The sequence below is a fragment of the Salvia splendens genome, chromosome 18, assembly GCF_004379255.2.
Source record: "Salvia splendens isolate huo1 chromosome 18, SspV2, whole genome shotgun sequence".
Lineage (NCBI taxonomy): Eukaryota > Viridiplantae > Streptophyta > Magnoliopsida > Lamiales > Lamiaceae > Salvia > Salvia splendens.
Window position 1 is genome coordinate 21,825,169 of NC_056049.1, and position 21,369 is coordinate 21,846,537.

General features: G+C 39.1%; 3 protein-coding genes across 12 annotated transcripts; 1 reads left to right on the forward strand and 2 right to left on the reverse strand.

The window, feature by feature from the left end:
- Window positions 1-1,624: 1,624 nt before the first annotated feature.
- On the forward strand, window positions 1,625-5,672 carry LOC121776560 (pentatricopeptide repeat-containing protein At1g12620-like). 3 transcript variants are annotated; one of them, XM_042173743.1, is made up of 4 exons: window positions 1,992-2,108; window positions 2,374-4,635; window positions 5,089-5,197; window positions 5,407-5,672. In XM_042173743.1, the coding sequence occupies exon 2, from the start codon at window positions 2,376-2,378 to the stop codon at window positions 4,431-4,433; it is 2,058 nt and encodes a 685-aa protein (XP_042029677.1). In that variant the 5' UTR covers window positions 1,992-2,108; window positions 2,374-2,375; the 3' UTR covers window positions 4,434-4,635; window positions 5,089-5,197; window positions 5,407-5,672. The 3 variants fall into 3 exon arrangements, with proteins under 3 accessions (XP_042029675.1, XP_042029677.1, XP_042029676.1); XM_042173742.1 differs by having other exon boundaries at window positions 1,996-2,129; XM_042173741.1 differs by having other exon boundaries at window positions 1,625-4,635.
- On the reverse strand, window positions 5,663-8,621 carry LOC121776561 (probable serine/threonine-protein kinase PBL19). 8 transcript variants are annotated; one of them, XM_042173748.1, is made up of 6 exons: window positions 8,446-8,621; window positions 8,277-8,325; window positions 7,640-8,056; window positions 6,955-7,215; window positions 6,581-6,703; window positions 5,663-6,478 (listed from the first exon to the last, which is right to left on the reverse strand). In XM_042173748.1, exons 3-6 carry the CDS (start codon window positions 7,988-7,990, stop codon window positions 5,942-5,944), a joined length of 1,272 nt encoding a protein of 423 aa, XP_042029682.1. In that variant the 5' UTR covers window positions 7,991-8,056; window positions 8,277-8,325; window positions 8,446-8,621; the 3' UTR covers window positions 5,663-5,941. The 8 variants fall into 8 exon arrangements, with proteins under 8 accessions (XP_042029682.1, XP_042029683.1, XP_042029680.1 ...); XM_042173749.1 differs by having other exon boundaries at window positions 7,640-8,068; XM_042173746.1 differs by having other exon boundaries at window positions 8,277-8,362.
- A 5,392-nt stretch (window positions 8,622-14,013) lies between these two features.
- Window positions 14,014-19,030, reverse strand: LOC121777521 (WD repeat-containing protein 3). The gene is made up of 12 exons (XM_042174805.1): window positions 18,612-19,030; window positions 17,975-18,190; window positions 16,773-17,879; window positions 16,498-16,620; window positions 16,035-16,216; window positions 15,691-15,922; window positions 15,322-15,531; window positions 15,064-15,189; window positions 14,805-14,873; window positions 14,582-14,704; window positions 14,452-14,502; window positions 14,014-14,376 (listed from the first exon to the last, which is right to left on the reverse strand). The coding sequence occupies exons 1-12, from the start codon at window positions 18,849-18,851 to the stop codon at window positions 14,218-14,220; spliced, it is 2,838 nt and encodes a 945-aa protein (XP_042030739.1). The 5' UTR covers window positions 18,852-19,030; the 3' UTR covers window positions 14,014-14,217.
- Window positions 19,031-21,369: the final 2,339 nt, after the last annotated feature.

Below are 21,369 nucleotides of genomic sequence, written 5' to 3' on the forward strand. Positions count from 1 at the left end.
CCCAAATATGATGGGGATGGGGATGGGGATGGGGGGCATGACCCTAAATATGATGGGGATGGGGATGGGGATGGGGATGGGGGGCATGACCCCAAATATGATGGGGATGGGTGAGATGATGCCGGGAATGATGCCGGCTCCCGTTGGGGGAGGGAGTGGCCAGGGCCCTGAACCACCTGCGGAGGATGTCTATCGCCCATTTATCGATACGCAGTCTACTGATTCCCCCTCCAGTATTGTTCCGGAGACTATTCACCCCCTTGGAAACGTTCTCTTTTGAGGACTTGGGGCTATCTCCGATCAAGGAGACTCCCGCTGATGTGGGGACAGCGGCAAGGGGGAGGGGCAGGGGCAAGGGTCGTGGCAGGGGCAAGGGCAAGGGGAAAGCCATGGGCTCCTCCTCGCGAACGGTGGCAGAAGAGGTGGATGAGGAGGAGACGGGAAAGAGGACTATCTGGAGCGTGTGGGAAAACGTCGCGCTTGCGAAGTCTTGGGTTTCAATAGTCGAGGATGCCTACGTCGGTGCTAACCAGCATATTGACAGACTATGGCATCGCGTCGCTGAAGCCTACCTCACACTGTCACACACAAACCGGCTGGGGCGAAGCCTCGCACTCCCGAACAATGCCGGAAACAGTGGAATCGGTTGAGGCCTAAGCTTAGTCGATTTGCCGGCCTCTACCAAAACAACCTCCGCCAGGCAACCAGCGGTATGTCCGAGGAGGATGTGAAGAAGCGTGCCTTGTCGCAGTACCTCGACCCAACCTTGAAGTTCAAAGATTTCGACCAGTGGGAGGCCTATCTCGTTATGAGGGAGTCTCCGAAGTTTTGTGCGGGTGTCGACTAGGGCTGGCCCAAGCGGACGAAGATCAACGCTTCTGGTGAATACAGCAGCAGTGCGGGTTCGCACGAGCTCCCAGAAGCCGATGAAGTGTCCCCACTTCCTCCACGAGACTCCCGTCATAAACGTCGCCCGATTGGGCAAAAGGCTGCGCAGCGTATGGCTAGGGGAAGCAGCAGCGGTAGCGGGTCGTTCAAGGTCTAATCGGAGGCCCCTGCTCCCCCGGAAGAGTATGACCGTCTCGCCCGCGCGCAGCTAACGAGTACCTTGGTCCGGACCATGCATAGGTGGCATAGCACGACCGATTCGGTGTACAAAAGGATGTTGAAAGAGGTGATCGATGGCTGTCGGCGCGATTTGGGGATGCCACCCATTGGGGATGATGGCGCCGAGATTAGCGGCGGGGACAACGGGGGCGGAATAGGCGACGAGGAGGACGAGGAGTGAGCCGAGTAGGTGGGACTATGTATTTTTTTCTTTTTTCCCTTTTATTATGTAATTTTTCCTTTTATTATGTAATTTTTCCGTATGTCCGAGTCGGACATCTATGTATTACATAATTTTCCCGTATTCCGTGTCAAAATTATAATTCCGTTAAATAATTATGATTTATTTTATTGCGGGAAGTCCTAGTGGGAAGGGCGATGGGAAGGGCGGATTATGCAGGGGAAGTCCTAGTGACGTGGCAGTGGGATGGGAAGTCCTAGTGACGTGGCATGATGTATTTTTGGGAAGTGCTAGTGGATGTCCGAGTGGGACGGGCAACCACCGGAGATGCTCTAAGACCCAATTTCATGAAGAGAGTCCTTCCTCTTTCCCACCAATCTCTCTTTGCTGTCAAAAGCTTCTGTAATATGCGGCGGTGAGTCCAAAATTAAAACCTCTTCCGACGAAGTACGCCGGCGGACTGGTCTCCGGCAACATCCGAATGTCTGCTGCTGTGCTCCGTCTGCATAGGAGTCTCAAGGTCTGCTATTTCTGGCCCCTCTCTCTCCACCTCAGCTCAGAAACCCTAGCGCATTTGCTCTCTGTTTATCATCAATCGGTGAAGTGTGCTTATTTCAGCACTTCGAGCTCATTCAACGTCGGTTCAAAATCCGATTTCCTATGTCAATTTTCGCCTTTTACCAGTAGTAGCTCCGGAAGCAATTCAAACGAGAGGCGTATGCTCGCCGTCGGAATTTCGAGGATGATCAAACTCGAGGAGAGAGACCTCCTCATTCGGTTGTCTAGAGGTTTTTCTCCAGTTGTCATTGCGGAAATCATGGTATTGCTCCAGGAGCGGCAGGTTGCATTTGCATTTTTCAAATATGCTTTTCGTGATCACTCGGACTTCCTAGTCAGGTGTTATTGCGTTGTCGTGCATTCATTAGTAGCGAAAAATTTTAGGCAATTAGCTCAGGATGTGCTTACATGGATGATACGGGGAATAGGAGAGGAGAGGAGCTATGTTCTTGTATGGAGAGAATTCTTTAGCACTGCAATGGACTTTTATATTCTCGATGCACTAATGCGCTCTTTTACGAATGCAGAGATGGCATCTTGTGCCCTGGAGGTTTTGGATAGGATGAGAGGAGTTGGTGGTAGGCCGAGTTTATCTGCTATTTGTTGTTTGATAAAGTTGTTACTACGGTTTGGTGATTATAGCAGTGTGTGGATGTTGTTCAAAGATATGATTTTTAAAGGACCCATCCCTTCGATTTATGTTTACAATGCGATGATTCTTGGATTTTGTAGGAGAGGCTGCATTCGGATTGCAGAAAGTTTGTTGTATGTTATGAGAAAGTTTGGGTGTGAGCCAGATGTATATACGTATAATATTTTGATCAATGCATATTGTTTAAGGGGGTGGACTTGGGAAGCATTCAGTTGGGTACATTTGATGTTCGAAAGTGGCTGCACTCCAAGCTTTGCTACATTTAGTACGTTTATCAATGCTTTTTGCAAAGAGGGTAATATTGCTGAAGCAAATAAAATCTTTCATTGGATGCAAGAATTGGGTGTGTGTCCAAACACTGTATTGTATAATGCCTTGATGGATGGCTATGTCAAGGCAAGAGAAATGGGTACGGCAAATGTGCTTTATGAAGAAATGAGAAGCAAGGGTGTTGCACCTGATGGTGTGACCTTTAACATCTTAGCTGCTGGTAATGAAAAGTACGGCAACGAGCAGGATGGGAACAGGTTGCTAAGGAGCTTCTCAGTCATGGGATCGGTTCAAGATTCTACATTGCCTGATATACATATTGGAGGACTGTGTTGGGCAGGTAGATTGGATGAAGCTTTTGAACTATTGGGGTTCATGCTTGATAAAGGACTCTCTCTTAGTGTAATTTCATTTAACTCGTTAATTCTTGCCTATAGCAAAGCAGGTTTAGAAGACAAGGCATTTGAAGTGTACAACTTTATGGTGAATGTTGGCTTCACCCCTTCAGCTCCCACATATACTTCACTTCTCTTAGGATTATCTAAGATCGGAAGGCTTCAAGAAGCCAAGTCGCTCATATACAAGATGATACAAAATGGTTATCCCATCAGTAGAGCAGCTTTCACAGTGGTTCTAGATGAGTGTATTAAGAAAGGAGACATGATGGGAGCTCAAGGTCTTTGGGATGAAATGGAGATGCTCGGGATGGCTCCAGATGTTGTTGCTGTTTCTGCTTTCATTCAAGGCCTTTCCAAGGGCGGTTTTATTCAACAGGCATACGATATGTATTTGAAAATGTTAAGCAAAGGGCTTGTGCCTAACAACTTTGTTTACAATTCCTTAATTTCTGGCTTCTGCAACTGCGGAGAACTAGATGAGGCATTAAGGCTGGAATTGGAGATGAGGAATAGGGGTTTGCTCCCTGATGTGATCACCTTCAATATCATTATCAAAGGTTTCTGCAAACAAGGAAGGATGAAATCTGCCATGGCCACCTACATGGAGATGCTGAGATGTGGATGGACCCCAGATAATGTGACTTACAACACTTTGATCAGTGGATACTGCAAGCAACTTGACATGTTAAATGCAGAAAATTTGGCAAATACAATGCAAAATAGTGGCTGGGGTCCAGATATTACAACTTACAACATACAGATTCATGGTTATTGCAGAAGCCGAAGGATGAATAGAGCTATAATGATGCTTGATGAGCTAGTTTCTGCTGGAATAGTTCCAGATACAGTTACCTACAACACTCTGCTGAGTGGTGTCTGCCGTGATATACTAGATCATGCAATGATTTTGACAGGAAAGTTGCTGAAGATGGGTTTTGTTCCAGATTTAGTTACCACTAACTTACTGTTGTCTAATTTACGCAAGCATGGTTTACCGCACAGGGCAGCAATGTGGGCGCAGAAGTTGAGCGAGATATCTTTTGAGTTTGATGAGATAACACATAAGATATTGGATAGAGCATATAATGATTTAGAAGATGTTGAATCTACAAAAGAAATAACAGGGAAGAGTCTCTTCTTGGACCTCCTCATGTACATGACTTATGACTTCATATACAGAAACAGGGTTATTCAGAAAATGAGTTCTAATCCCATCGGGTTTACTGATAATCAGTCCAGCATGAATGTGGAAGCTGTCTGCAGTTAAGTTAATGAAATGACTGCTTCATAGATTTTCGGTGGCCAACCAGAAGATTTCTGATGAGGACCAGCCTGATTTTGCCCTTGCACCAGAATTGAAAAGTCTGAACACATGATTCTGGGTGTGCATCTAGGTTTCCTTGATGAGGAAATGGCCAAGTCTTTCTTCGCTGGCTTGCTTACTATGTGCATTTTGAAAGTAAAATGAGGTGAAAACACTTATACCAATTTGGTAATTTAGCTGGTGAAAAGTAATTTCCTGCTTGATATTGTCTAGTTAATTTGTTCCATGTGCTATACATTGATACTTCTTCAATACTAGATTTTCTATTGGAGGAGTGCATATCCTTAACTCGCAAGTGTTGGCTCCTTTTGATGTTTTGTTAGCTTTATCTTTTCAATACATTTCCATTTTACTTATGCCTTACTCATCCCATTTTGCTAAACAAGTTTCTCCAACTTGATCAATGAGCAATCTGAATCACATATTTGTAACTTCTCAAAAGTCTGTATGTGCTTTATTCTTTAGACTACAATATTTGTGTATGCATATTTTCTCTGATTAGAGAATGTGACAGAATTAACTTTTCGATGTCGTTGATGCAGTATATTGTTTTCAGTTTTGGGAAGATTGTCTTGACATTGCCTTCATGTCTATATAGGTGAGTGTTCTTCACTGAAAATATATCACGATTTGTGATCTTGATCTAGGAAGGAAATCTGTCCCAGCATCCATATGGGCTTGAAGACGATAGAATCCTCACATGGGAGGTGAGAATTATCTCTCAAACCTGCAGATTCCTTTCAATATATTCGGTATTCTATGCATACAGACGTAACATCTTGTATTGCAAAATCTTTGAAGCAAATATATGTGATCAACAGTACTTAGACTGGCTTTATAAATTTGTATTCTATCAGTTTTGAATTTTGATACACTCACCAAGAATTTGTTTCTACATCTGTTATCTTTTTAATAGGTTTGGAGTGCTGCTGCTCTTTTCCTTGGATCACTCTACCAAGCTAGATCAGTTTTCCAGTACCCAAAATTTGCATGGGATGAAGTTAGCAGTAGGCTACAAAGACTAACGGACTTGAGCTCGATAGAAAGAGCTCCCGTTAATGAGTATGTAAACTATTGTCATCGTTGCCATTGTTTTAGGACTCACATGTTACTGGTGTAAGAATTTCGAACGCTCGAGGAGATTGTTTTCATGTATAGAAGCATCAAAAAAGTTGAGTCACAGTAGAATATTTTCTCATATAAATAATCATAGAATAGAAACCTACATAATAGTTTGGGGAAAATGATGAAGACTCAAAACACAAAAACCCCTTGTCCCTATCCTCACAACTTCTTCGTCTCACCTATTATATAAAATCTAACTATTGACTTCCTACTAAAGTAACATATATTACAACATTGAGGTATGAAATGGAGTTTGGTCCTTTTAAAAATGAGACGTAGTAGTTTTAGGCCAAACCCAATTAGGCTCGACAAAGCTAATTAGTATATTATGTAACTTTAGCCCTTTGCATCATCATAAACCTTCTTGTGTTCACTCCATCCAAATTCTCACTGATCTTAGCCAAGTGGGCAAATCGCCGTTTGATCGATGCAGCCATTTGCTCTGCCGGCGCAGGACTATCTTCAACATCCTCCAAATACTTCACCGGCGGGCTTTCCACACACGCTGCTGCCTCAGCAATAATGTCCTTGAGAGCCTCCACCACCTTGCTCATTTTTGGCCTATCCTTCCCACTTCTCACCAAACAACTATCCGCTAATTTAGCAACTTTACGAGCTGCACTTAACGGGTAGTTGTTTTCGAGTCTCGGATCAATGATTGTGCCGAATCTTCGACTATCAGCAGGGTTCTGTTTCACCCACTCCAGGAGCTTCTGCTCCGGTTTGGGGAGTTCTCGTTCCAGCGATCGTCTTCCTGTCAACATCTCATACACCACCACACCAAAGCTCCACACGTCGCTCTTGGAGGTGAGATGCCCCGTCTCTATGTAGTCCGGAGCAGCATATCCATATGTTCCAACAACCTGTAAACACGAAAGCATTTGCCATCAAGCAACTTCCATGCAAGATACACGACTATCAAAGCTTTTGTAATTAATACGGTCTGTTTAACAAAATGAACATACCGCGGTTGAAACATGTGTATGACCAGCAGTTGGTCCCTCCCTAGCAAGCCCAAAGTCCGACAGCTTCGCCTTGAATTCCCCATCCAGTAGAATGTTCGAAGACTTGAAATCACGATAGATCACCTTGTGAACAACAGTCAGTAACTAGGATCAACAACAATTTCAAAGGTGACTGATTATTTACAAAGATCGATTTCTGATCACTTCAATCATTTTCAGAGACATTAAATAAAGAACCTAAGCGATGATGAATATGCTTGAATCGAAGTTCTAAACAACCAAAGCTTGCACTATCTTCTGAGGCAGGAACCCATAACTAGAAAAGTCCTAAAAGTTATTCAATGATAAGTGGCAAAAAGATTTGAAGGTGAAACCTGGATTTCCAACTCTTCATGTAGATAAGCCAATCCTTCCGCTGCCCCGAGTATTATTTGTAATCTTCGCTCCCAGGATATCGCTGAACCAGCCCTATTGAAAATGTGCTCCTCCAGGCTCTTCTTTGGCATATATTCATACACGAGTAGCCTTTGTATGCCTCGTTCTGCATCAACAGCACAGTATCCTATCAGCTTGACCAAATTCGGATGATCCACGACCCCAAGAAGCTGCACTTCTGCTACCCATTGTTTGTGACCCTAATACCATCAAAACAAAACCACACATCTTTTCAGTGGGATGAACCTTAGCATTACTAGATACTGTCACGGGTCGAGAACATGAACATCATGTTACCTACAGAGATCATTGCTTTCGTTTTACCGAGGCATGTTATCAAAATCTCTAATCTTGCTTTCCCTTTCCCATATTTTTTTACTACACCAATTTCTTATTAGATGCATCTCAATTCCCAAATGGCAGTCTCTCATGCCTAAAGGAGATAAAGATTTCATTCACTCACATGGCAATCATTATACTATATAACATGCTTAACAACTAATCCCGAATTTCAAATCTACCATATATTTTCAGCACAAATTTCTTTAGTTTACTAGCAAGACCACATAATAAATGACAAACATTCTTACAGTAAATAAAAAATGGAAAAAGAAAACATAATACCTGACAGCCATCTTTGCTGAGCTTCTTGATTGCAACAATCATGGGTTCACCAGCCTTGCCCTCAGGGGGCTTGATTGTTCCTTTGTACACACATCCAAAACCACCCTCACCAATCTTAAGCAATCTGTTGAAGTTATTAGTCGCTTGCTTCAGCTCTGCAAATGTAAATACTCTCAAATTCTGCGCTTTTTCCTCATATATTTCAGTGATTCTGCGCGGTGGCGTAGCTGAGCAGGATGAGGTTTCCCTCTTAGATTCCGATACGTCAAATTTGCTCAGGCATTTCAATGTCGGGGCTGATTTCTGTAACCTAGTTTTACTCCTATCCTTGAATTGATTGAAACAATTCATTTTTCACGCAATCCGACCCTAACAAAACTTGATTCCGAGCTTCACTGCTGCCACATCAAATCCGATCTGTTATCAAAACTAAAGCCTCAGTTAAAGACGAGTTTCCACTTTTCCACATGAATTCAGAATAAAAATTCTAAATCAGATTATATCAAATTAATTAAAAGTAAGTAGCAGTATTAAATTAAACATTATAGAAATGGATTTAGTTAGCGCTGGCAGTAAATCCGGTGGAAAGCAACACAGCTGGAAAAAAAAACAAAAAATAAATAAGAACGATTAATACCGATTGGAGCAGCGAATAAAAACCAGAAACAGACTGCTGAAGACGGTAGCTGCTACAAGCAATCCAAAAATATCGAAGTAGCTCGCCTTTATTGGAAAAAAATGCTAGTATTGATTTAATAAATAGGAAAAGAGCAATTGTCGTGTAGCTATTACTATGATATACCTACATTTATTTCAAAGGATTCATCTCTGCGCACGAATTTTCTATCTCAAAAACTGCAATTGACTACTACTTCTTTTGATTTTGCTTTCTCTCTCTGAGTCTGCTGCTGATAATGATAATTGATGCTTGATAATGAAAGTTGATGGCAGTGAATAACCGTTGAATTGGGTGGGTGGTGGTTGGTTTGAAATTGGGACCCTTTTGAATAAATAGAATTCCACATTATACCTATTTTACACTACATTTTCTAAATTCCGTACGAAAAAATAAAGTTATTTTCAGTGATTGAAATAGTATAAAGTTTTATAACATAACGTATTAAATGCCTCGTTCCTACATCAATATTAGTCAAGAAAGCACGGCTTCAAATTAGCACCATTCCATTGGCGTGGCGGCGGACTTTTTATTTTGCAATTGTTTAAAATACAATGCGACTCCCTACATCCACAGTTAAATATTTCATTTTTTCTTGTTCATCCATCCACTATAAATATCATATTTCACTTTTACTACATTTGATTTTACTACATTTGATAAGTGGATCATATATTTCACCAACTCATTCCATTCATATTTTATTAAAAGAATATTAGCACCTAATATCATAGAACTTTTAAAAAGTTGGGTTTTCCCACGAACTTTGAAATTGACAAATAATATCACGAACTTTACCCCGAGTTTATTTTTTCCCACCAATGAAAAAATTTCGGAAAATAATATCATGATACGAATTTTTTTTGTAATTTCTCGACAACAGCTTCGAGAGCTTCAAGTTTTTCAATCTTTGAGAATAGTTTTTATAGAAGCACACCCTCCAAATTTGTTCTTCAATCTATTAATATAGCTGAAATTTTTTCATTGGTGGGAAATAACAAACTCAGGGTAAAGTTCGTGATATTATTTGCTAATTTCAAAGTTTGTGGAAAAAACCCAACTTTTGGAAGGTTTCATCATATTAGGTGTCAATATCTCTTTATTATAAAACCAATATATAAAAGTAGGTATCACATTCCACTAACTTTTCTACCCACTTTACCACACAAAGTCAAACAATTTCTTAAAACATGTACCGATCAAATATGGAACATTTAATCACGGACGAAGGGAGTACATTTAGTTAATGGAGAATGAGTCTCACCACTCTTACCTCGTTAAAGAAAAAAATGTTTTTAAAATTAGAAAATGCATATTTTATGAGACGGACTAAAAATAAAAAAAGTGTATATTCTTATGTAGGACGAAGGGAATATGATTTTATTCGTGTGCATTGTTCATATTATCAATATACTCAAAATCAATAAATCTATGTGACCAAATTTTGTACAACCAAAAACTGATTTATTTGAGAAATAAATTGGTTTATTTATGCATTTAATTAAAACAGATGGACACATATATAGCATATGGAACATGCATAATAATGGTCGTATATTAATAATTTTTGTATAATTTTTTTAATTTTTTAGAATCATAAAATGTAATTAATGCATACTTTAATTCAAGTAATTCAAATATAAAAATAAAAAATTGAAAATGAGGCCGAAGACTAATCAAGTCTTTTTAACTTGCCCACTAACTACATATATTACTTAATTTACTTTTATATATAATTAATATATCAAAATTACTAATACAACCTTATTTTGGTTGTACAAAATTTAGTTGTTTATCATCACTCTTTCAAAATAGTTGAGTTATTTTTTTTTGCAAAAGCTCGAACTTCTTTCATATTTTACTCTCTCTTCCTCCCTTTTACTTTATTCATTCTTTTACTCTTTCCACTTTAACTTTTAAAACCTCAATTTCTTATAATTCATGTGCTAAAAGAAATATCTCGACTATCTTGAAATGAAGGAAATATAAAAAACCGTGAAAACTGACCATACGCTTTCAAGCAAATAAATGGAGTAATTTATTTCTACCATTATGTATTAGAAACATGAAAATAGTACTTTCGACTTAAGTCAATTCAGAAATCTCCAATTACTGTCCTATCGAATTATATTCTTTGGAAAAAAACAGTAATCTACTTCCACAAAATTGAAATTTGTCACTAACAATGGTACAGGGAAAAGAAAACGACAATTCACGATTTAAAATTAAAAATCAACGTTGAATATATTTCTCATGTTTCAGCGTCAATAGTAGATTGATGTTTTCCATGATTAATTAATTAATTAATCATTATAGTACTCCCCTCCATCCCATCGAGCTGAAGAATTTTCTCTGGGCATGTATTAGGATTTAAGAATATATTGAGTAATACAAAAGTGATTAGATGTATTTGCTGTGACATTTTATTAACAATGATAGTAAACAAAAAAAACAATGTATTAATATTTATATATTTTTATCTATTTATTTTACATACGAAACGTCCATTTCTTAAACTCCAGAAAATTCGGTCTCAACTATGAGGGAATAGAAGGAGTAGCACTTATTAAATTACATCATTTTCGTTGAAACAAGTATACAATGGAAATATAACAAGCAAAATCAATGACCATGGTTATAGTACATCCGATATTATAAAGGACGTCATCTATATCCTTCTATTTTGACAAGTTATTATTGTAAATGACATTTTTGAATTTAATAAAGTTGCCCTGATTAAATAACAGCCACCATAACCATTGATGTCTTATTTTACGTTTTCCACCAGATAAATGATTGTGTCATTAAGGATTAATAATAATTAATTATGATTAAGTAGATTAAAACTCAAACTGCAAAAGCGTTCCCGCCTCGAGAGTCGAGACATTCCTCCTCCTACACAACACCCCATGCCCATGACATTCTTCTTCTTCTTCTTCTTTTAAAAACCGGCTTAACCGGCTTAATAGTTCTTATTCATGAACACTTCAAACGGAATTAAATGCTTAAGTGTAAGGGTGGAAATCCTCCTAAGAGGGCAGTTGATGGAAACCTTTGGGTGCTTTTGGTATGTTAATCTGTGTATTCTGTTTGTTTGATTAGTGGTTTGGACGTATTGTCACACAGTGTGTCTAGCCAATCACAACTGATAGACATGCTACGTGACAATATGTTTCGACCATTAGATTTTTGCTAGTTAATGTTCTTGTGAGGTTGTGATGGGATTTTGATTGTACTTTTTTGGTAGTGTTTTTTCTTGATTCGCATCCCAAAGTTGCGAGAAGCCATTGGAGTTGAGTTGAAGCTGGAGGACTGTAGAGTGCCTCTCGTGTTTTGGGTTGTGGAGAAAGTGCAAAGGATTTCTCACAGTCACAACGTCATGCAAACAGAGACATTAAATGAGATTCTTCAAAATCTTTCTGAAGATGTAACTTGATTATATAGTTACCCTCTAACTTGTTTTAAACTTGAACTCGGAAATAATTTTGAGTTGCTTTCATGAGCAGGATATCTTATGGTCACCGTACTCTCCATCACTCATGCCTCGTTCCCTACGGCCTCTAGTACAATTTGGGACTCTTCTTGCCTCAATGTTTTGCAAAAACTATGTGGTACATCATAGACAGACCTCGTTGCAAGACAATTCAATGTGTTTGATGATCGTATTCCGTCTACGTTAAGATGGAAAGAATAAGAAATCAAAGTGAAGCAAAACAAGGGGCGGAAGCAACAGAACTTCACAAAATTTTATGAGAAAGAGCTGCAGCTTTGGGGAGAGAAGCAGCTAGCGCAGGACCTCATGTGTCGTGTCCCCCAAGTGCGTGTCACGAGATCAAGACAGAGTATGACTCGTAACGATCCAGATAAAGAAGCAGAAGGGTATTTTTCTTTTACTCCAGTAGTTTAGTGTTTCGCTATTAGTCTTGTTTTTGCTATAGCTTACCTATAATCAGTTTGTATTTAATGTTGCTCGAAGGATGCGTGACAATTTATGTTTTTACATCTCAGTTCTTTCTATAGTGAACAATGATGAGTCCGAGCTTAGGGATTTGAGAAGACTTGTTTTGGAGGTTGGGCCCTCAGCATGTCAAGAACAAGATGAAGAACATACTGCTTCCACTTCTAAAAAGAATGATAGAAACAGAAAAATGAGAAAAATTTCTGACTCAAACGAAGTTCTTTGCTCTTCCTCGCGCACTGAGTCCAACGGTAATGATGTCAGTACATCTCTGCAATATTCTGAAGTCGGCTCGTATAGTGCAAAGCAGGACATGGATTTAGGTATTGCAAAGCGGACTCGATCAAAGACGAGGAGCATCAAAAAGGCATCAGAAGTTGGCAATGTCTCGTTGGGTTTTCAACTGATTTTGAAGTGGAGAGTTCTGACAATGACATAGAGTTGGTGAGCTTGCACGTTGAGGCGGGCAAAGTCCGTGAACAGAACGAAGAAACGAATGCAGAAGAGGGATTGATAGTGAGGAATAACTTGAGTGAAGATACATGCTCAAAGCAGTCGAATACTCAAAACGGTTACAATCATAGTGCTGATGATTCTATGGGAAGTGCTGAATTAAACAGTTCGAATTTATATGCTTGTGCTAAAACTACAGACATGGCTAAAATGCCAACTGGAGCAGATGAGGCAGCTCTTCATTCCCAGTCGAACGATGGTTATTTTCATAGTGATGATGCAACCAAGGAAAGAAATGAAGCAGCAGGAACTTCAGATTCACATCTGTGTGCTGAGAATATATATTAACGCGCATGGTTAGTGAAGAGAAGGTTCCAACCGGACCAAATGAGGATGTTCCTCCATCCTACTCAAAAGATATTTTATGATTGTAGTGACGTGGATGCCATGGAAAAAAATGAAAGAGCCGATTCAGATTCACATGATCCTGCTGAGACTCAGGCTACAGATATGGCTGATAAAACGGAGTTGCCAATGACGAGAAAGAAAGTATTATCGAAACAAGTCAAGGGTAATAAAGTGATTAGTTTGGGAATAACAACATATCTATTTCAAAAAGAGCTAGTCAAATCATAACTATAAAAAATATTCTATCAAAATAAGTTCGATCATCTTCCTTCCCTTCTTTGATGTACATCGTACATGAAAGATTTTATAGCTAATATTACCAAGTTATTTTGATCTCAGATTTATGCAGTGTGCTTGCGGATGCTGTATTGCAAAGTGAACTAAATACTGCATCTCAAACGCAAACTACTCTTCCACTGAAGTTCAGGTTCGAAGACGAGATACCAGAACAGGAGGAAAAAACAGATTATGAAAAAGAGATTGACAGGTTATTTTGTGAACTAAACTGTGTGTGGGCATTGGATGAACAACAATCATTTGGCAACCCCGAGGTTGGTCTAGCTTAAGCATCACTTCCTAAAACATTATCTTTCAATATTTGATAATAAGTCAAAGATCATAAGACTATTCTAGCAAACTAGCATGATTTAGAAAATAGATCATGACTTGACACCATTTTTCATGAGTTGCAGGAAATTTCAGAAATCGAAAATTTTCCTCCTGAAGAAAATATTTGTACTTATTAGAGTCAATCGTATGAAATACCAATATACTTATTTCAATAATTCCATGATGAAAATACTTGTACTTATTATAATCATTTGATTCATAAAATTAAAACTTAGTAACTCCAATTAAAGAGGGATAAAAGCACAAACCTTTTGAAATGCCAGATCATATAATTCATAAAGCATAAATATAATTCATCTCTCATAACGCAGACAAACAAAACTGCACCAGCAGAAGGCCAGATTCTCCAGTTACAGTGACATAAATCTAGAGGAATATACTTGCACAATGAATGCTCATTTGAACGAGACATATTTGGCCATAAGGCTACAACATCTACCTGTTACCGAAGAATCACGACCAAACGTGGCCGTCATCCACCTTCTTTTGCTTCTTCTTCTTTCTTTTTTGCTCTCTTGTTTGCAACGCATGGTGGGCATACTGTGCGCGAATCTCCATTAATTTCGTTTTTGCATCCCGAAACGGTGCATCAGACTTTGCAGCCATCAATTGCTGGGAGAGAAATTACAATTTATTGTTAGCTATTGAAATCAATAATAAGGGGATCGATCGATCAGGTCTTACTACCTTTACATGGTCCATTGCCGCCAAGTTGAACCCTAATGTATCTTTGCATTCCTGGCAAAACATAAACATCAAGTTTGTTCAGAATTAGCTTAAAAGCACCTTGCTGGAGCAGATTTTATTCAAAAATTACCTTGACCCTTGCGTGCAAGATGTCGCTGAGAAGAGATAAGATGGGCCTGGCGGAGATAGTAGAGGTCAGTTGGTAATGATGGATCTGTAGCAACACAGTTGAAACCCGACAAACAAGCTCAACCTGACAACAGAAACAACTCCAAGTGATTATGTGATTCATATGGTAGTAATATCAGGAAAGCAGCCATCAGAGATTGATCATTGCTCCAGTGATCACTGACCTTTTCAGGGTGAGCAATCCACTCTTTCAAATAGGATAGAACCCTTAAGGAATCGGAGAATGGCAGAGCCTGAGAAATTGTACGAGTAAAGAAACAGATTATACTTCTCTCCCCAAACGAGGAACACATAATACCATATTAAGAGATGATTGATGATAAATTCCTCTTCAAGTAAACATGGTGATAATACATGAGTACACAGTCAACATACTTGAACATACAAAATTTTATAAACAGAAGCAAAACCAACTAAACTTACTAGTAACGCCTGCTCCAAATCATTGGTGTGAACACTTGATACTGCACGCAGAACAAACTCAGACGGAGAAAGGCCAAGCATAAGAATGTTTGGCTGGAAATCAGCTGCCCTTCCTTTTGATCTCTCCTGAAAATAAAATATAAATAAGAATCATGATGACATTCGAAAAAGAACACATACACACATGAATCTTAGACTAAAGTACAAGCGAATCCATTCTTTACTTGTACAATCACATGATAAAAAAAACATAATCACCTCGTGTTCGGCAATACGCTTCAGTTCTTCCTCTGCTATATCCAGTGCTTCCATAATGGAGTCTGCCGCTGTTACAGTTTCTCCAGTTTTCTTCCCTGCTAATGCCACAGCCCCCTCTTCTGGTAATTCCTCTTTAGGGGCATACTTAGTCTCGAATGGATTATCAGTGTCAGTCTCAAACATCTCTTCCAGCCTCTTTTCTTTCTCCTCCTGCAAAGTACATAATGAGTCACATAAATTAGGTTGTCTTACAAAGACAAGGAGCTACAAATAAACTTCACATAGATCAGGCCCTGTCTAACAATGAAACTATGTTAGATAATCCAACCAAAATAAACATATTAACTAAATATTAAATAAATACACTACCTCAATGAAAAAGGGCTCTTCAGTACGATCCCAACGGCGAATAGATCTATCAAGAGATCCTGTTAACAGAAAATCCCCATGATTGCTGATTGCAAGACAAGAGACCTCAGAATGATGACCTTCAAGAGTTAAAAGCAACTCAAACTTGTCTGCGTCCCAATATTTCACTACACGATCTCTTCCCACACTGAACATGTAATGAGTATTTTTGACAAACTTAACTGCCTCAACGCTGCAATGAAAATAGCAATTCTGATTTAGCAAATCCAAACAATATATCAGGAGATGGAAAATATAATCAGTGAAAGTGGACTTCTTGACAAACTTCTCCCAAGTGCCATTACCTTTCAGCATGAGCAAAAAGGGACTTATGGCAGTCACCAAAATCCAGACCCCAAATCTTCAGATTTTTGTCCGCAGAGCCAGTAACAATCAAATCTCCATCAGAAGATATGTCCATGCATAGCACGGGCAGCTTGTGGCCATACAGTGAGAGAAAAAATTTAAGGGTATCCATAAAGAAGACCTGTACCAACGTAAGGAATAAGGCCACAAACAAAACTGAAGCATAGAGAGTGTAGATACAAAAGGTTGAAACCACAGCCACGCTGACAAAAATATTCATTTATACACAGATTACTAGTAAATGTATTAACTCCAAGGATACAGATTTTAGCTAACCAGAAGATTTATCTATAAATGGAGCATTCAATATCATCTATGACATGCAAACAAATACAACTCTGTTTGAGGTGGAAATGCAAGAGAATTCAATATGCCATAAGCAACTTAAAAGAGTCATCAAACCTTCACTGTGCAATCCAACAATGCAACTGCAATATGTTTGCCCTCTGGGCTGACAGCAATTACAACAACATCATCATTCATTTTCAAATTTTTCACTGGAGATACTGTCAGATGTTTATGATCCTGTAGAACCAAAATAATAAAGACATGATTATGAACATTTACTGGCATATGAAAAACTAACATACAAATATCATATATGAATGTATATGTAATAAAGTATGGTAACCAGCAGAAGATTTGATGGATGAAACAAGACAAGATAAGAAACATACTTGACCAGGTTTCTGTGTAAAATCATACGCCCAAAACTTGACATCCTGGTCTGCACTCCCAGTGACAAAACCATCTGGTGTTGAAGCAATAGACCTGACATCACCCCCATGAGCCTCAACTATGTCAACACAAGTACCACTTCTTACATCAATTATTTCCAATGTCCCTTTTTTTGTGCCTACAACTGCATACTTATTACCAGGTACAAAGAGGCCACACAATCCATAACCTGAATCAATAGTTCGCAGGCAAGACCCGGTGCTAGGGTTCCATATTTTGATCGAGCTATGGCTTGTGGACATCAGAAGAGTATTATCTGAGCTAAGAGTTACACTTCTAACAACAGAACGATGTCCTTGGAGCTCAATTGCACTTGTCCTTTCTGAAGAATCGTTGTCAATTGAATAAGTTTCCAATGAATTATTGTCTAAAGACAATGCTAAAGTTCCCAGCGAGGCTTTTGCAGTTATAGGAGAAAAGGCTATAGAGCATATCTTCTTCTTAGCTCGTAAGGGCTGAAGAGGCTTGAAGATGTCAGGGACTGTAACTATGAGCTCACTACTCTCTTCAATTTCCATATCTGTATTTCCATTTTCAGTTATCTCAGCCTTATTTTTTGAAGTTTTTTTCTCCTTTCTGTTGATTCTCCTTTTGGCTTTCCTTTTCGATTCAGAATCATCCAAAACACGAAATATCTCAACAATTTTTCCAGCAACCTGACAGGCCAGTAAGTTACCAGCTTTATTGAACCGCACCGTGGAAACCCTATCCTTGCTCTGACGCTGTATATCACCAAAATGCTGCAAAACTTCCCATTTGTTTCCGACAGAGGTATTTCCATTTTCAACATCCAACGCAGTTTTTTCAGGGTCTTTTTTTCCATCAGCTGCATCATTCTTAATTGAATAAAACCTGAGCTCTAAGTCACCTGACCCAGACACTAAATATCTTTCACTAGAATCAATATCAATTGACCAAATTTCACTATGATGACCACTAACTATCTGCACGCAATGTTGTGTTTCAAGATCCCAAACTCTCAAGAACTTGTCCTTTGAGGAGCTGACCAACTTTTTACTGGAATCTAGGAACACAAGATCAGTAACCTATTTCAAAAATGAGAAAGAGCAAAAGTGAGAAAATGCCATCTTAAAATTCAAGATGAGACCATATAATGATATACTCATGAAAGCACTTAAACCTGGTCACGATGCCCTCGGAGGCGAAATAAACCTGTTTCGCCAATTACATCCCATAAAATGATGTCACAGTCCTTGCTCCCTGAAGCAAGTAAAGATCCAAGCTTATTGTACCGAAGAATTGTCACTGCAGACCTATGTCCATTTAGAGTGGTCTCGCATGTTCCTTTTTCACTATCCCATATTCTTACAGTACCATCGGCATAGCCAGCTGCAATCTGAAAACCAAATTCCATTGATAATTATTCCAACATAACAGCATTCCCCGATGTTATCAGTCAAAATGAATCATATGGATTGCAACAATCACCCAAAGACCGAAGCTAACCTGCCGGAAAGCTAGGATTGAAAGCTAACTGCCATACCGATAACTTCAATTTTCAATTAACAATAGAATATTTATTAACTTCTGCAACAACTAACTTGAAACAAAATATTTAAAATTTATTAACAGTTTGTGTGTGAACTCATTCATTCATAATTTTATTAAAAGTTCCAATCTTTAATTCATGTATAAATACTTTATCACCGGAAACCAAACGCCGACGCATTGATCTAAGTAGTAATCAGATTCAGCTCATAGTTCTAAATAGAAGTTAAGCGATGAGTGGTTTGAAGTAAACCGATAGGAAGCAATACCAGGGAAGAGAGGGAAGCGGCGATGGCGGTGACGGCGAGCTTGGGGCCGCGAGAGGTGGAGGAAGGTGTAGGCGCTAGTGCTTTGGTGCAGATTCCCTGGCGGACGTGCCACAGTCCGAGCTTCTCGAGCGCCGCCGCTAAAAGGTGTTTGCCGGAGCTGTCGTATGTTATGTTACAATCAACCGAGACGATTACCCCGAACACCGCCGCAGGCTCGTACCTCAGGTATGCCTTAACCATGGCTTCTTATTCCTTCCAACGGACGTCTGTTTCTGTTCTGCTGGAGCTCCGGCAGCGGCGGCTGGACGCGTGGTTGGGTGGCGTCGGCGGCTGATGAAGTAGCCGGACGAGACCGGGGAGCCCGGAGAGTGAAAGAGAGACGTTGGGGGAGGTGAGAAAGAAGAGAACGTTAGAGACAATGAGAACGAGAGAGGCGCAGAAGAAAGGGTTTGTTTTATCATGTTTGGGCTTTCGTGTTATTTACTTGGGCTCTTAATTAAATAAGTTCAATTATTAAATCAGCTAAGCCCACATCATTTTGGTAATCCTTCCTCCGTCTCCGATTAATTCTTCACTTTCACTTTTTACTATATATGATAAATAGGTCTCACATTTTATTATAAAATTAATATATAAAAGTGGGACACATATTCTCATCTCTTTAATCATATAGTACAAAAAGTGGGACAGAGAGACTGAGGAAGTAGTATATCTTTAATCATCTCTTTTATTTTTTTTATTAATTTATTCTCATTTATTTATTTACCTTATTATATAATATTTACTTTATTCAGTTTCAACTTAAACCATTAAACACTCATTGCTAATCTCTATGCTCCAAAGAACCCTTCAACTATGCAATTTGTGAACTGTATGCGCATAGATATGATGAGATATAGAAGAGAGAAAGATTGACATTGAATTGCAATTATATGAAAACAATGTCAACACCATTTACTCATATATTTTTTAACATGATAGATGATATTTAGCCATGATTTTTACACCGCGTCTAATTGGATTCATGATAGGGCAGACGACCTTACTTTCGACCTATGAAGTGCCAAAATATTGGTCATTTGATCTATCATTCATTGCTAGTGATAGCCGTCATACTATCTCTATTTTTCACTAAAGACGACCTTCTTTACTCTATTCGGATCATCATAAATTTAATTTTATAGATCCACCATTATTATCAGTAAATCACACATACTCTTTCATAAAAAAGTAATTTATAAATCTATTTAAATACAAGAAGCACAAGAGAAATAAACGGATGTTAAATAAAGACCATTGTGTAATAATGGATTTATCTTTAAAGCCTCCTCATAGGAAATTTCATCCATCAAGAAAACTAATTATGGTTTTCATCATAGAAAATTTTCGTTCATCTTTAACCTCGTTTTGCTAAGTTTTATACTTCCTCCGTCCTATAAAAATATATGTTCTTTCCATTTTTGTCTATCTCAAAAAAATATATACATTCCATTTTTAGTTAGTTATATCAATTAAATAATATAGATCATATCCACTAACTCTACTTTAACTACTATTTTCCTCACTTTTATTTTACCACATCATTCTCCTCACCTCTTTTACTTTATTAATTTTGTCTTAATTCTCGTATCATACTCATGCCCAGGGGCAGAGCTACGATGGGGCAGGGTAGACATGCACAAATCGAAGCGGACAGCCGGTTAACCGGCTGTTCACAAACCGGAATCAGAACTGGCGCTGGCGGTTCGAACCGGATGGCAGTTCGGAGGTTCAAGCGGACCGGTTCAGGTTCAAAAAAAGCGTGAACTGTAACCGACGGTTCAGCGGTTCCAACGGTAGGATTCCGACTAGAGCGTAGGTTTTCAGGTTAGGTGTGCAGAAAAACCGGCGGTTTCTGACGTAAACCGCCGGTTTCCGACGGTTCAGCACCTTTTCAGGTGGCAGCGTATAGGTGGTAGTGTATAGGCCTGAAAATCGATCAGAAACCGGCGATTTCCGTCAGAAACCGTGGACTGAACCGCCGGTTCAGGCGGTAAACCGGCAGAAATTTAAAATTTGAATTTTTTTTATTTCTTCCAATTTTACTGCTATAAATACCCCACTTCCCCCATCATTTTTACTCACCCCATTCTTGTGTTAACAAAGATTTCCTTATCAATCTCAATTTCTCTATTCTATATCCTCATTCTCTCTAATTGCTCAAGCTGTTTACTACTATATTTGTTGTTGTGTTCGTAATTTGCCATTTATTCAATACTTCATATTCCATACTACTTTCATTTTGCATTATGTCTTCTTCTCGTGGTGGACCGGGACGTGGTGATCGGGGCAAAGGAATTGCTCAAGATCAAAGTAGTCGGACAACAATGATGATAGATTTCATTCTCATATTCCGTCTACCACCGGCGGAAATGAGGACATGCCTCACCCTCCACCCACTAAAAAATCGTTGAAATCTGATATTTTTGTTAAACACTACAAGAAGGTCTCAGTGGTAATTCCAAGTCCTAATGATCCGCTCTCTCAAGAAGAGACATCGGTGTTTCATGCATATTGTAACTATTGTGATAAAGTCTACAAATTTGCGAGTAGTGGGGGATATGGCACCCTCCGTCTTCATTTGGTGACAAAGCATCCGGTAGAATGTGGCTCTGCCTCTACCCAAACCCAACTAAACTTCTAACCCGGTGGCTCAGGTTCGTCAGGTACGCCTCTTTATAAATATGATCCTAAATATTTTGCTGACGTTATGACTAGA

Coding starts and splice junctions, on each gene's coding strand:
- LOC121776560 (XM_042173741.1), top strand. CDS start 1,770: ATGTCTGCTGCTGTGCTCCGTCTGCATAGGAGTCTCAAGGTCTGCTAT.
- LOC121776561 (XM_042173750.1), bottom strand. CDS start 7,990: ATGAATTGTTTCAATCAATTCAAGGATAGGAGTAAAACTAGGTTACAG. Junction 7,216..7,639: donor TCAGCAAAGATGGCTGTCAG/GTATTATGTTTT, acceptor TGATGGTATTAG/GGTCACAAACAATGGGTAGC. Junction 6,479..6,580: donor ATACACATGTTTCAACCGCG/GTATGTTCATTT, acceptor TCGTGTTTACAG/GTTGTTGGAACATATGGATA.
- LOC121777521 (XM_042174805.1), bottom strand. CDS start 18,851: ATGGTTAAGGCATACCTGAGGTACGAGCCTGCGGCGGTGTTCGGGGTA. Junction 16,217..16,497: donor TGTTGGATTGCACAGTGAAG/GTTTGATGACTC, acceptor ACGTTGGTACAG/GTCTTCTTTATGGATACCCT. Junction 15,532..15,690: donor AAGAGCCCTTTTTCATTGAG/GTAGTGTATTTA, acceptor TGTACTTTGCAG/GAGGAGAAAGAAAAGAGGCT.